The sequence below is a fragment of the Myxocyprinus asiaticus genome, chromosome 39 (assembly GCF_019703515.2).
Source record: "Myxocyprinus asiaticus isolate MX2 ecotype Aquarium Trade chromosome 39, UBuf_Myxa_2, whole genome shotgun sequence".
Classification (NCBI taxonomy): Eukaryota; Metazoa; Chordata; class Actinopteri; order Cypriniformes; family Catostomidae; genus Myxocyprinus; species Myxocyprinus asiaticus.
In genome coordinates, this window is record NC_059382.1 from 18,451,792 (window position 1) to 18,466,569 (window position 14,778).

Consider the following 14,778-nt stretch of genomic DNA (forward strand, 5'->3'; position numbering starts at 1 on the left):
CTGATCTTTGGAGATTCAGAGTTCTGGCCACCATTCACTTGCATTGTATGGACCTACAGAGCTGTGAAATTCTTCTAAAAATCATTTGTGTTCTGCAGAAGTAAGAAAGTTGTGCACATCTGGGATGGCATGAGGGTGAGTAAATGATGAGAGAATTTTAATTTTTGGGTGAACTATTCCTTTAAGCTCAATCAACCACATTTGTGGCATAATTTTGATTATCACAAAAATAAAAAATTTAAAAAAAATTGTCTTGTCCCTTGTTTAAAAAAAAAATAAAAAAATGTGTGGTTACAGCAAGGCACTTACAATGGATGTGAACGTGGCCAGTCCATTAATATTAAAGCACAACCTGTTTGGATAGTATAGTCACAAGACGTAAACATTATACATGTTAATATGATTTTAGTGTGATAAAATCGCTTACTAACCTACCTTATCTGTGTAAAATTATAGCCAATTTTCCAACGTGGTTGCCATGACGACTTAACACTAGTAAACCATCTAATCTGGTAAACACTGTATCATTGGTAACTCCCTGATTTTATCACACAAAAATCATATTAACACATAATGTTTATGTGATGTGGCTTTACTTTTAAACTGCACTTTCTTGGAGCCTGCGTGGTGATGGGATTGATGTTATTTTTACTACTGATATTCATCGATATCTATCCTGTGTGCAACGATACAAAACATGGAAGGATGATACATCTTGCCATACCTTTTGCCATCACCGCCTGCACCCAAACAGGGCTCTCTGTGAAAGTGTTCTTCCAGTGGGCTCCTCTGGGATTGTGGTTGCACAAAATACACACCACTCAACTGAAAACACAAACATGACACAGAGCTGTCTAATGCTGTCAATGCAATGTAATCTAGCACAAATGTATATAAGTGACCATTGACCAATATGCAATCAGCAGAAATCCTGTTTCCAAACTGAACTTACGTCATATAACCTATTCCAGAGCATGCAACGTCCTATGTTGTCAACGACCACATCCAACCATGCTCCGAACCTGGAGGTCTGCTGTAGCAGGCGTGCTGCCCAGCCAGCCAGCCCTGCACAAAGATTAAAATACTGGAACAATTTAAATGTACTTAAACCAAATAAATAGACAGTTAATGAACACAGTTTGCTTCCAGCCATATATAGTAGTATAGAATTACTCTTGTACAATAATATAGTGTAACTCCCCAACTTTATGTAGTTACTTAAAATCCAATATAAGTGATAACACAAGTGTACAAATCTCAATGGGTTAGTATACACAACCCAGGCAGTGAGTACAAGAAGAATCCGAATGTAACCTATAAAAAGACAGCATCATTACCATATTGAAATGCATCAGACATGTCCAACTAGTGGGAGTGACCTAATATTTCCAATTCTCTGAAAAAAAAAAAAAAAAAAATGGGTTTAATTATTGCCCTGACTCACCAATTACACTCGGCACATACAGACAGACAGACATGCATTCCCATACTGTATCGCAGATGCTCCTGCGTGTCAATATTAACCCTCCTCTCCATTATCTTATTTGTTTCTTATTAAACATTATATAATAAACAGAAATCTAATTGAATAGAAACTAATCAAAAGTGTCATTGTGAATTATCTGAAATATTAATCTCACTGGAAAAGGGTCAAACCCTTCTCCATAAGTGACATTTATATACAGTAAACAGAAAAGTCTCTTCCGTCTTTATGAAAACACGCGTAATTCGTGTTTCAATAGCCACCAAAGTCCATTGGAGGGCACCAAATGATAAGCGCCTGAAAGTTTTTTGCTTTATAAAATAAAATATATCCATTTTAATCATAACATATTAATAAAATATGTAAGTATACATATAATAGCTTATATACAGATTCGCCTTTGGATTGTCATAATATTTACATAACCGACACAACCACACTATTTCCCCATTAATAGCCTAGAATAACCACATAAGAGGAGACACAGTATGTCAGCTACGGTCAGGAATTAATGGGAGCTTGGGGACGAAAGTGAAAAAAAAAATAATTAAAAAAAAAAAAAAAAATTAAAAATGTAGTGGCAAAAAATGCTCCAATTGCACTTAAAAAACAAAACAAACAAAAAAACTAAAACAATATATATATATATATATATATATATATATATATATATATATATATATATATATATATATATATATAATAAAATAAATTCCATCAGCTTGAATTGTGTAATGTTTAAAGATAATAATAATAATAATAATAGTAATAATAATAATAATAATAATAATAATACAACTTTAAATATTAGATTTTTATTTTATTTTATTAAAGATTACTCAATTCAATTTGATGGAATTTTCTTATGAAATTGAAATGCGTAAATCTTAAACTTTTATTTATTTATTTATTTATTTATTTTAGTTTATGAATTCGCTCTAAACATCTGATATTGTTCTAATATTTTATCCAAAACATTTTACATAAAATATGTGATTTAATTATGATTTAAATGTATAGGTAACAACCTTACTGCATTAATTTGACATTTATATTAATAAACTGATTAAATCCAGTATTTTACATAAAAGGGCTGCACAGTGTTTTTTAAATGCTCTCATTTAGCTAAAAAATACTTCTAAAAATCAAATCAAATCAAAAATATTGCTTAATATTTAATTAAGTTAATTTAGTTAATTTCTGACCATTATGTCAGCCCATTATTGGCCAAAGACGTCTGCGCCTGAGCTGCAACGCTGCGTTTTTCTTGCGAGAAACTGACGCGCATACGCCCCCTGCGCTCTGATTGGACAGAAGTCACGTGATCCAGCCTGGAGGCGTCGGCACTGAGACGCGTCACTCGTTGAGAACGCAAAACTCCACCGCTTGACTTGATACGGACACCAAAAAAAACAACAACAACAACAACAACGGAAAACAAGGCAACAGGCACCGGTCACACTCTGCACATGTCTGCCATTGCTATGAAATGAGGGCACCATGGGCGCCAAAGAGTCACGGATAGGCTTCCTTTCGTATGACGAGGCCGTTAAAAGAGGTAAGAGCTTTGATCTTGAGCGATTAACGGCGGTCGGCTAGCGTTAGCAGCGTTAGCCAGCTAGTTAAGCCCACATATGAACTCTTTCTGCGTGCTAACGAGCCTCAACCTGTCATTTCACAGAGCTGTTATGCGTCAGCTCGCTCAAGTAGCGGTTGTGAACGATTTGGGGGTGAAGGTGGGGTTGTTCGGACTTGTCTTTGTGTTAGTAGTGTAATTCGATGTAATGTTGTTGTCAGAGTCCCAAAATCACGTGAGCTGCCAACCTAGACAGTATTTTTGCCATCATAGCCGCATTCCAAACGTTCGCACGCGCCTTTGCTGACCCAAATTAGTAGAAAGTAGACTGCTCACTAGGGTTTATGAGACATAGCCAATGTCTAACGAGCAGCCGGCTGGAAGTGTAACTAATCTGGGTGGTGCAGCAGCGCTCCGTTCACTCTGATAAACAGATTTCACTAATCTGTCAACATTTGTCAACATTTACCCCCTGCCCCCCCCAACGTTATTCACGTTGTGCACCATCGCGTGATCCTGAGCAGACGGTGGAAGTGCTTTTCCTGACACATTGAAACCTGTTTTACACTTTTAGTATTGAACATCTGTGTATTTACCACTCCTTCACCTTAAATTAATACGATATGGAATTGCCTAAGTGTCATTTTCTATCTTCAAGGGCAAATGTAAGTTCAAGAATTAAGTAATGGAAGAATCATTGTTGAAAAGGCCTGTTGACATGACAAGTTTATGACAGCTCCTATCAGCTGTGAATCGCATTTATCTTTTACACTAAATCTTCATCTGTTGGGACATTATAATGAAAATGACATAGTGTAAATTCATCACTGGTGTGGTGTTATCACTTCAAATTACATGGGTTTTGCTTTCTCAAACCAAGGCAGTACATCTGGGTTCTGCGTAAGTGGTTTCTAAGTAGTATTATGTAGATGAAGGTAGATATTGAGTGTACTATGGCTGTATATGTTGTTGATCCAGTATGCCAGTATTACTGTGTCACCACCTGAATCTTTCTAGCACTCTGATATCACATATAATGATAAGCTACTGCTTCCATGTCCTGACCACAAGTTTGGTTTCAGGTTTCTGATGATACACATTGATGACATCCATTCTAGATTTCTGAAACTAAAATCTGGCTAGCAGCATAGTCTAATAGAAGCAAACAGTCTGACAGACTGTGATGCTGGTGTGTTTATGTTTGTGCAGCGATCAGGTTTGTGTACGCAAAGGTAGCTGAGAGCAGATACTGGCCTGGCATCTGAGATCGAGCGTGTCAGCAGTGCTTATCTTTCCACACCTTGATGAATAAGCAGAATTTAGCTGGTGTTTTGCATAGGCGTTATTTGCATCTTAGTTTCTCTTACCAGGAAACCACAGGTCAAGATTTAAATTAGCCAAAGCTATAACAACTATAGAGGAATTTGTACGTTTGGCTGGTTTTGCGTCTTTATCTTGTTGACATCGTTGCTGACATAATGATTCACAAGTTACAAGGAATTCGTGAGTGGTATTGAAAAGTCAAGATTGTGTGATTTCATTCTTTTGCTCTCATCAACAGCGTTGTGTGTGTCTTGGCTTGTGGGCACATTCAAACACGTGTGTGTGTGCGTTGGTGGGAAGCAGGGGGTTAGCTGGCCAAGAGCCCACCAGCAGAGGTAGAATTACCCTAATTGTTCCAGCTGCACCCACACTGCGATAGCACATTAATTGCAGCTTTTTGTGCCATGCTGCCCAATAGCCAATGCTGCTGACATCACAATAATGTAGTGTTAAGAAGGCATGACATTCATGTCAGTGTTTTATTGTTTGTTTTATTGGTGTTTTTTTTTTTTTTTTTTTTTTTTTTTTTTTTTCTTCCTATTCTTAAATACTACTTGTGTTATAGAGGTTATTTTGAAATCATGCTTTCTAATCAGTGTTTCCCACAGGATTTTGTGAGATTGTGGTGGGTGGACCTTGGACCCTGTAGGGGGGTCTGGGGACATGCTCCCCTGTAAGAAATTTTGTACATTTTAAAGTTAAATGCATCAATCTGTTGCACTTTGAGAGTAAAATTAAGAGGCTAGATCTATGAAAAACTCTGTGCCCTTGAAAACAATTTTGTGCTCTTGTAGTAATTTAATCATAAACACATTGGTTGTATAGAGATGAATTGTAATGACACGGCAAAAAAAAAGCATAAACAAGACAGAGTTTAACGCAGTTCACAAATGGTCAAAACACAAAATCGACTAGAGCATACATTTGAGCCAGGGCTCGACATTAATCATCGTCATGTGCTTGTCCTCCAGACAAGTAAATTGTCATTCACTTGTCAGAGTAAAAAAGTTACTTGTCCAGAGAGAAAAAAAGGACATTTAAGTTACATGCTTAAGTAACATGTCAAAGTTTATGTTGTATATTTTTCTAAAATTATGACTGATGCCTAACCTAATAGTGTACCTATGCAATCAACTCAGTTCTTTGCGACAGAAATGTAAACTGCACTGGGTAGGGGAGGCTATTGTCATATGATAATTATGTTATGTTACGTATGGTAGTCAAATAAAGATAAGCCTCCATCACCACCATTAACAGCAGGGGTGCTCACATTTCTATGGAATGAGATCTACTTTTTCATCATGTTATTGCAGCAAGATCTACCATGTAGAATGTAGGCTTAACATTATCACAATACCAGAATTTCAGTAGTCAGTAGTGAAATTTGACGATTCTCAATACCAGCTTCAAAACCACAACACATAATAACACTGACTAATATGTTAATTATGGAAGAATGGTATCAAGTTCTTAAGTAATTATTCAAGACTAGTAATAAAATAATAATAAAAAAAACAACAATGAATAGAAATAGAACAAAAAATACAAATTTAGAAAATTCTGTGCTGTTTTTAACAGCAGTAGGCTATCATGTATTCAAGTAAACATTCAGAATGAAATGCAACATAAAACTACTACTGGTCTTTACTGTATGATTATAATACATTAATACCTAAAGCTACTAAAGTTACTCAGTCAAGAGCAGTGAGTGGGGGGGGGGGGCTGACTGACTGGGAGTGATAGTGATGGGTAATTAATGGGAAACACTGCTAATTATTAAAGGGATACTTCACCCAAAAATGCAAAATTCTGTCATCATTTACTCAAGTTGTTCAAAAATCCAAACCCTTATGACTTACTATCCTCTTTGAACACAAAAAGAGACATTAGTTAGATGGACAGCCCCATCCTCACATGCATTTTGGGCCATCTGAACCCAAATGGACAGGTGAGACAAATCACCGTTTACACGTGGTCATAATGCAACCCTCTACTGACACATTTGAAAAAGAATACATTTTTGTACAGAATACATTTTGTTTTTACTCACCAGACTTTGACTTGACATGTAAGTGTAATGCAACTGAAAAAGATATTAAGCCAACCTGGAAGCAGGCATGTTCTCACACATATTAATATTCATACAGTATATTCATAAATAGGACTAAACACTCTATAGTATGTGAGAGTGTATATCTTGTTTAAAATTTTGCTTTTCATTGTTATGATCACATTTTAGATTTTTTTTAAATATACAAATTCCACATTCTATCAATTTATTTTATGTCATGAAATTGCATATATAGTAGTAATGATCCAAGCTGTCACTGTCATTTTTATTTTACTGATATGTAAAACAAGCACTGAAATGGTATGGCGAGCGTGTGTTCTGATTGACCATTAACGAGTGGAGTTGCACGGATGTTTTTACCGCATTCGTGCATTGTGTGATTAGAATGAATGTGGGGGGAAGCCAAGTAACCAAGTGTTCTCAAATCAAATGAGAGGTAACTAAAACAGATTTTACCAGATCCTTACCCTTAACCAATGCCTAAACCTAACCAATAGTATCCAAAAAATACAAAATGAAAGGTACATTTCATGTCACTTCTAGTGTCAACCTGTGTGTTTGAATGGACTCGAACTGTGGTCTTCCGAGTCCAGAGTCCAACACTCTATCAGGTGAGCTACTGGAGAAGCTAATCTCGTTTTTCAAATGATGCATTATTGTAAATAGGGCTGTCTAATAAAAATTTGAATATTCATCGAATTTAAGAAAAAAAATGCACATTCGAATGTTAAAACTGTGTATTCGAATTTTGGATGTGTGCCAAGAACTGACAATGACTTCAGATCGATCGTATTCTTGTGCTAAAAAGGCTAGACACAGTGCAACAAATACAGTTTAAAATAATGCAGGTGACTCAAGATGCTTTTTAAAGTTCTTTTTAATTAGACACATCATCTAAAACAGCACTCCTGCACAAGATGCTGAATAAACAAAAAGCGAAACAAAGATGTTTGTTTATCACGTGTTTAGAAAGAAAAACAAATGGATGGTTGCAGAAGCGACGCGTTTGGTGTGAACTAGGGCTGGGCGATGTGACGATGTAATCGGATATCGGATCCCGGTGCCGATTGTGAACAGATGATGATCGACAGTATCAGGAAATGGCAAAACCATGGATCTGGGAAGTCGCCAAATATATTAAACAGTGGCCAGGTTGTGAAATTAGCACCTGCCACCCGCAAAATATGACGAATCCAGTTCACAAGCTCCTCGTCCAAATGTATTTCATGCGCGGTAATTTTGCTCATCTACTCACATCAGGCGGGAGACCTGTAAGACTCGGAGTGACACATGACAAGAAATGTTGTTAGTCACTAAGACATGCGCTTGAAGAAACACACTTTACTATATTTTTAAGAACAGACAAAAGAAAAGCCGTCAATGCTTGTATCTGATTCACTGTTTGTTCAGAGGCGTGCAGCACAAGCCAGTATTGCAGAACACACACATGTAGACGTGCAGCGCGAGCCTGTCTCGTGGAACAAGCGCATGTAAAGAGTTTTTTTTTTTTCTGTTTCATTCGTCTGAAAACTGTTTGCAAGAATAATGTCATCTGTGAGAATGCTGCAAAGTATCTCTGATCATCTCAGGACGGGAGGTGCTGTGATTTTATTTCACTTTATTTCCACACGGGTAACATGCATTGTGAACGCGACTCTGCAGGTTCAGTAATATATATCTTTGTATAAAATAAAGACGAAAGTGATTAAATCATAAAGTAATGCAAGACACGTTCACCTTGAACCTAGATTTATTTTCTTTTCTTTAGGCAGCATTAACTCTATTACCAAAATGGAATACAATCACAAATTCGATAAGAACTCAATTCAACTTTATTAATAGAGCACTTTCAAAAACCGCATTGGGTACCAAAATGCTGTACATGGAGTTACAAAAAATAAAATCACATTCATACAACAAGCATTTAAAACCAACAAAGACAGGATAAGATAAATTGACATAGTACAATTTATAATGCAATTAATTAAAAGCTAAGGAAAAAAAGTTAAGGCCCCCTAAGAACACCTTTGGCATCATTATTTTGGGAACACAAGGGAATTTATTAGGTTTATTTATTTGGATTATTATTGTCTTTACATTTATAATTGTCTTTAGTTCTTAATCTGTAGGCTATTAGTAATGTTGATGGATGCTTGCATGATGGCAAATGGAGTCATTGGAGACGGTAAATGTTTGGAGTTGGGGAGGTGGTTAAATAAGATTTTTTCAATAAATGAATTACATTTTTTATATATATATATATATATATATATATATATATATATATAAATTTTTTTCTCCCCAATTTGTGATGCCCAGTCCCCAATGCGCTCTAAGTCCTCGTGTTGGCGTAGCCATAGCGCGTGTGGAGGCTTCACGCTATTCTCCACGGCATCCACGCACAACTCACCACACGCCCCACCGAGAGCAAAACCACATGATAGCGACCACGAGGAGGTTACCCCATGTGACTCTACCCTCACTAGCAACCGGGCCAGTTTGGTTGCTTTGGAGACCTGGCTGGAGTCACTCAGCACGCCCTGGATTCGAACTCGCGACTCCTGGGGTGGTAGTCAGCGTCTTTATTCACTGAGCTACCCAGGCCACACAATGAATTACATTTTTAAAGCAAAATCAATAAAGCAAAAAATTCACCAACCCTCGGCAGGGAGGTTGATGATGTAATCGGATATCGCATTCTTTTTAAGGCAATTATCGCTAAAATATTTTTTACATATCGCCCAGCCCTAACGTGAACAGCCCCTTACAGTAGGTGGAGGTACTTGACCGTCGCATCTTGCTCTCTTATAAGCATTTCTCAGATTAAGCAATGAGTTTTTTAAATGCTTTGTCAGGAAAGATGTTCAGCTTGGAAATGTGTGTCTCGAGATCTTTGCGTTCGGTTCCATTCTGTTGTTTTCCATCTGATTAAACAGCCCCTGGCCTGGGCTGATAGTCTGAGCCGCTTCACCGCCAAGTGCAGCCAAATACCTCTGCTATCTGGGACTATTGCTACCCTACATACAACTGTAATTAATAAAAAAACAATGTGGTATTTCACTGTTATTATAGCTTGTGTCTGGGGTGGTATACTGTGGCATCAGTGCAAGTGTAACACCATGTGGACTGCCTATTAAAGTGCCCCCCCCCCCATTTTTCTTTTGACTTAACATTTGAGAATATGGACGGACTAAAACTTTTATTTATTTTGCACATTAGTTGAAAATGAAATGCTCTTTTTTTTTTTTACAGCCAGGAATGTTCTTTCAGTAGTGTAATGGTGCTGTATGGTTTATGTATTTATTGCGCCCTCTTGTGGACTAAGGAAATTTCAAATTGCAAATATTTAAGGTAAAAATTTGAATTTAGTTTCTCTGCTCAATTGACAGCCCTAATAGTAAAAGTATTAAGGCTCTGGGTAGCTGACCAGAAGGTCAGGGGTTCAAGCCCCAGCACCACCAAGATGCCACTGTTGGGCCCTTGAGCAAGGCCCTTGACCCTATCTGCTCCAGGGGTGCCATATCATGGCTGACCCTACTCTCTGACCCCACCTTGGCTGTGATATGCGAAAAAAAGAATTTCGCTGTATATGTGCAAATGTATAATGTGTGACAAAATAAAGGTTCTTCTTCTTCTTTGTGATTTGTGTGAAAGTGAATAAAATTCACGTCACACAGTTGTTGTAGTTCCTCTAGTGTTAATTTAAACTGCAGCAAAATGTAGAAAGTGGCACGTAAAAATCTGTTTAGTTATAGTAACGTTCATTCATTGAGACTACATTAGAATTTTCATTTTTGGGGATGAACTGTTCCTGTAAAGCCTAAGGTATACTTCGATTTTGACGCAAACGCTCAGCGTCTGCGTACAGTCAAACGCGAGCCTGTCAAAGTATACTCCATCTGACTGGGCATGCATACACAGGTGGTTGGCGCATGCTCGCTACGACTGTTAAGACACCAGACTAGGGATGTGACGGTGTAACATTTTCATATCATGATAAATGTTGAAGTATTTCAGGAATACCGATACGGTATTATCACGGTATTGTATTGAATTACAAAGAAGTTTGAAAGATTAATAAACTTTGTTGTTCTTAATTACAAGATTTAGTTACTTGTTTTTTACTTTTTAAGTTAAAAGATCACAAAGAAAGTAACTTAGCAAAGATCAAACCATATAAGATTCAAAGAGACATGGTGGCTTTCAAAAGACTGAGTCCAATGCTTCTATTTTGCATTTATCTAATTTATAATGGTTTGTTTTCATTGCAAATGAACAAGTAACAACAATGGTAACATTTTGAGGGAAACTTATTTGAAAAAGAAACATGAATTTTAGAGTTTCCTAGTACTTTGGTTTGTCTTCCTATAACTGTAAGAGTTAGTGTTGGGAATGTTGATTTATTGATGGAAATGCTACAGTGCATTCAGAAAAATCTGAACAATTTGGTTAATATGTTATCTAGAAATGTTCACGGTATTTTGAAGTGCTCACGATAGCAATATTGTGCATGTTAATTATCGGAGTATACCATATTATTGAATATCTGCAAATGTCTACACCGGACTATTTCTCTTATTGAGTTTAGACCCATAAAGTGTCTTCATAGTCCGTCAGGCTCGAGTTATACTAATCCAAGTATCTCCAGACCTTCTCACAAACATGTTCTTGACATGTACATCCACTGTTGACATTTTTAACTTTGTCTCCTGTTGTTTACCAGTGATTACATCTGTGCAAATAATTCCAGGTGCATGTGCATTCTGCATGTTCAAAGATGCACGGTTAGAAAAAAAACTGGGCTGCACGGGTTCAGTGCTCCAGCACTCTGCTGATGACGTGAATTACGTCAAGCGTCCTGTAGTGTCCACGTGAACATAGAGATGGTAATTAGTCACAGTTCATCTCAGGTGGATGTCCTTATCACTTTCTCTCTCCCCAGACGGGCGCTTGATCACGGCCTCACCTCCACATACCCCCACCGCCCGACCCAGGCGGGAGGAACTGTCCGGACTGCCAACCCCCCCCTTTTCTGGAGATAAATTCCGCAATAGCAATCTGTGCCCCTGGTCTGTGGACCACCTTGAACTTAAATGGCTGGAGTGCCAGATACCAACGGGTGATCCGGGCATTGGCATCCTTCATCCAGTGGAGCCATTGGAGTGGGGCGTGGTCTGAACAGAGGGTGAATGCTCGTCCCAACAAATAGTAGCGGAAAGTGAGGACCACCTTCTTGATGGCCAAACACTCCTTCTCTATGGTGCTGTACTTTGTCTCTCTCATAGAGAGCTTTCGACTAATGTACAGCACCGGGCGCTGCTTCCCCTCTACTTCTTGGGACAGAACAGCACCTAGCACCCTGTCCGATGCATCTGTCTTTAAAACAAAAGGGAGAAATCAGGAATGCAGATGCTGCCCACCACAAAGTGCAGCTTTTACCTGCGTGAAAGCTTGTTGGCACGACTCTTTCCACTGGACCGGTTCTGGGGTCCCTTTTTAGTGAGATCAGTTAGTGGGCTGGTGACATCGGAAAAATTAGGCACAAACCTTTGATAGTAGCCGGCCAGTCTCCCCTCCTTTTTGGTCTTGGGTCTTGGGCAGGTCGCGATCGCTGTGGTTTTATCAGTTTGAGGTCACACCTACCCATGACCCAAGTGGAACCCCAGATACCGTACCACCACCCATCCAGTTGCGCACTTCTTCGGGTTTGCTGTGAGCCCCGCTTGTCACAGCAACCTCAGAACAGCACTCAGATGCTGCATATGCCATTGCCAGTCATTACTGTAAATAATTATATCATCCAAATAAGCAGCGGCATACGCAGCATGCGGTCTTAGGACTTGGTCCATAAGACGCTGAAACGTAGCCGGGGCCCCAAACAAACCGAACAGATGGTTCACAAATTGGTGCAATCCAAAGAGTGTGGAGAAGGCCGTTTTCTCACGGGACATTGGCATTAAGGGGATCTGCCAATATCCCTTTGTCAAATCCAGTGTCAAATAAAAGCAAGCCGAGCCCAACCGATCAAGCAGTTCGTCAATACGAGGCATTGAATAAGCATCAAATTTCGACACCACATTGACCTTTCTATAATCCACACAGAATGGGACAGATCCATCGCTCTTAGGTACCAGAACCACCGGGCTGGCCACAATCACTGTGGGATTCTTCTGTTATGCCCATATCGAGCATGGCTTTTAATTCGTCCCGTATTACCTGTTTCTTGTGTTTGGGTAAGCGGTAGAGACGACTGTGTACCACTTCCCCTGGGGTTGTCTTGATGTGGTGTTTTATGAGATTAATGAGGCCGGGGAGAGGGGAGAACAGGTCAGAGAAATTATTTTGCAACCTGGCAACCTCTGTACATTGTGACGGCGAGAGACAGTGCAAATTCCCGTAGCTGAGCTCCCCTGTTATACATTCGGGACTGACATTCATGTACCTGTAGCTAATTCTCCTGTGATAGATGCCCCAGTGTGTGAAGTTTTGCTCTCAGGTCAAGAACGTATTGAATTTCATTTTTGCTTTGTGAAGGTCCCTCCTCACAATTTTCCTTCATGACGTCTAACACGCCAAGGGGCTTATGCCATATAATAATTAAAATGGGGAAAACCTCGTGGAGGCTTGTGGGACCTCTCATACTGCAATTAACAGGGGTTCGAGCCACCATCCCAATTCCGAGCATCTTCGTGCACAAACTTATGAATCATATTTTTTAAGGTCTTATTAAATTGTTCGACTAAGCCGTCCATTTGTGGATGGTACATGCTTGTCCGAATCTATTTAATACCTAATAATTCATACAGCTCACGTAGTGTACGTGACATGAAAGTAGTGCCCTGGTCAGAGAGGATTTCTTTCTTTCGGAATCCCCACTCAGGAGATTATTCTGAAGAGTGCCTCTGGAACACTACATGCTGAGATGTTGCGAAGAGGCACTGCTTCCGGGTATCGTGTTGCGTAGTCCACCTGAACCAACACAAAGCAATGACCATGTGCTGACCGTTCTAATGGCCCGACGAGGTCCATGCCAACTCTGTCAAAGGGAATCTCTATCAACGGAAGAGGGCGCAATGGCGCTTTTGGAGTGGCCAGCGGATTCACCAGCTGACATTCGCGGCATGTCGCACACCACCGGCTAACATCCCCGCGAATGCCAGGCCAATAGAAACGGGCCATGAGAAGGCTTAGTGTTTTTCCCCTGTCCCAAGTGACCTGCCATCAAATTATGATGAGCCGCCTGGAACAACATTTCCCGACGGCTCCTTGGTATTAACAGCTGGGTTGTATCTTCTTTTGTCTGAGTGTCCTGCGACACTCGATACAACCGATCGTTTATAATTGAGAATTGTGGATACAGTTGTGCTCAAAAGTTTGCAAACCCTGGCAGAAATTGTGAAATTTTGGCATTGATTTTGAAAATATGACTGATCATGCAAAAAAAAACGGTCTTTTATTTAAGGATAGTGATCATATGAAGCCATTTATTATCACATAGTTGTTTGGCTCCTTTCTAAATCATAATAATAACAGAAATCACCCAAATGGCCCTGATCAAAAGTTTACATACCCTTGAATGTTTGGCCTTGTTACAGACACACAAGGTGACACACACAGGTTTAAATGGCAATTAAAGGTTAATTTCCCACACCTGTGGCTTTTTAAATTGCAATTAGTGTCTGTGTATAAATAATCAATGAGTTTGTTAGCTCTCACGTCGATGCACTGAGCAGGCTAGATACTGAGCCATGGGGAGCAGAAAAGAACTGTCAAAAGACCTGCATAACAAGGTAATGGAACTTTATAAAGATGGAAAAGGATATAAAAAGATATCCAAAGCCTTGAAAATACCAGTCAGTACTGTTCAGTCACTTATTAAGAAGTGGAAACTTCAGGGATCTCTTGATACCAAGCCAAGGTCAGGTAGACCAAGAAAGATTTCAGCCTCAACTGCCAGAAGAACTGTTCAGGATACAAAGAAAGACCCACAGGTAACCTCAGGAGAAATACAGGCTGCTCTGGAAAAAGACGGTGTGGTTGTTTCAAGGAGCAAAATATGATGATACTTGAACAAAAATTAGCTGCATGGTCGAGTTGCCAGAAAGAAGCATTTACTGCACCAATGCCACAAAAAAGCCCGGTTACAATATGCCTGACAACACCTTGACACGCCACATAGCTTCTGGCACACTGTAATTTGGAGTGATGAGACCAAAATAGAGCTTTGAGGTCACAACCATAAGCGCTGTGTTTGGAGAGGGGTCAACAAGGCCTATAGTGAAAAGAATACCATCCCCACTGTGAAGCATGGTGGTGGCTCACTGA

General features: G+C 39.2%; 1 protein-coding gene across 2 annotated transcripts in view; it reads left to right on the top strand.

The window, feature by feature from the left end:
* The first annotated feature begins 2,860 nt into the window (after window positions 1-2,860).
* The window catches only part of LOC127429469 (ubiquitin carboxyl-terminal hydrolase 32-like), a 101,469-nt gene continuing 89,551 nt past the window's right edge, over window positions 2,861-14,778 (top strand). For both annotated transcript variants that reach the window (XM_051678471.1, XM_051678472.1), the window contains exon 1: window positions 2,861-3,041. In XM_051678471.1, coding sequence (XP_051534431.1) covers window positions 2,984-3,041 — 58 coding nt within the window. In that variant the 5' untranslated portion in view covers window positions 2,861-2,983. The remainder of the gene's footprint in view (window positions 3,042-14,778) is intronic.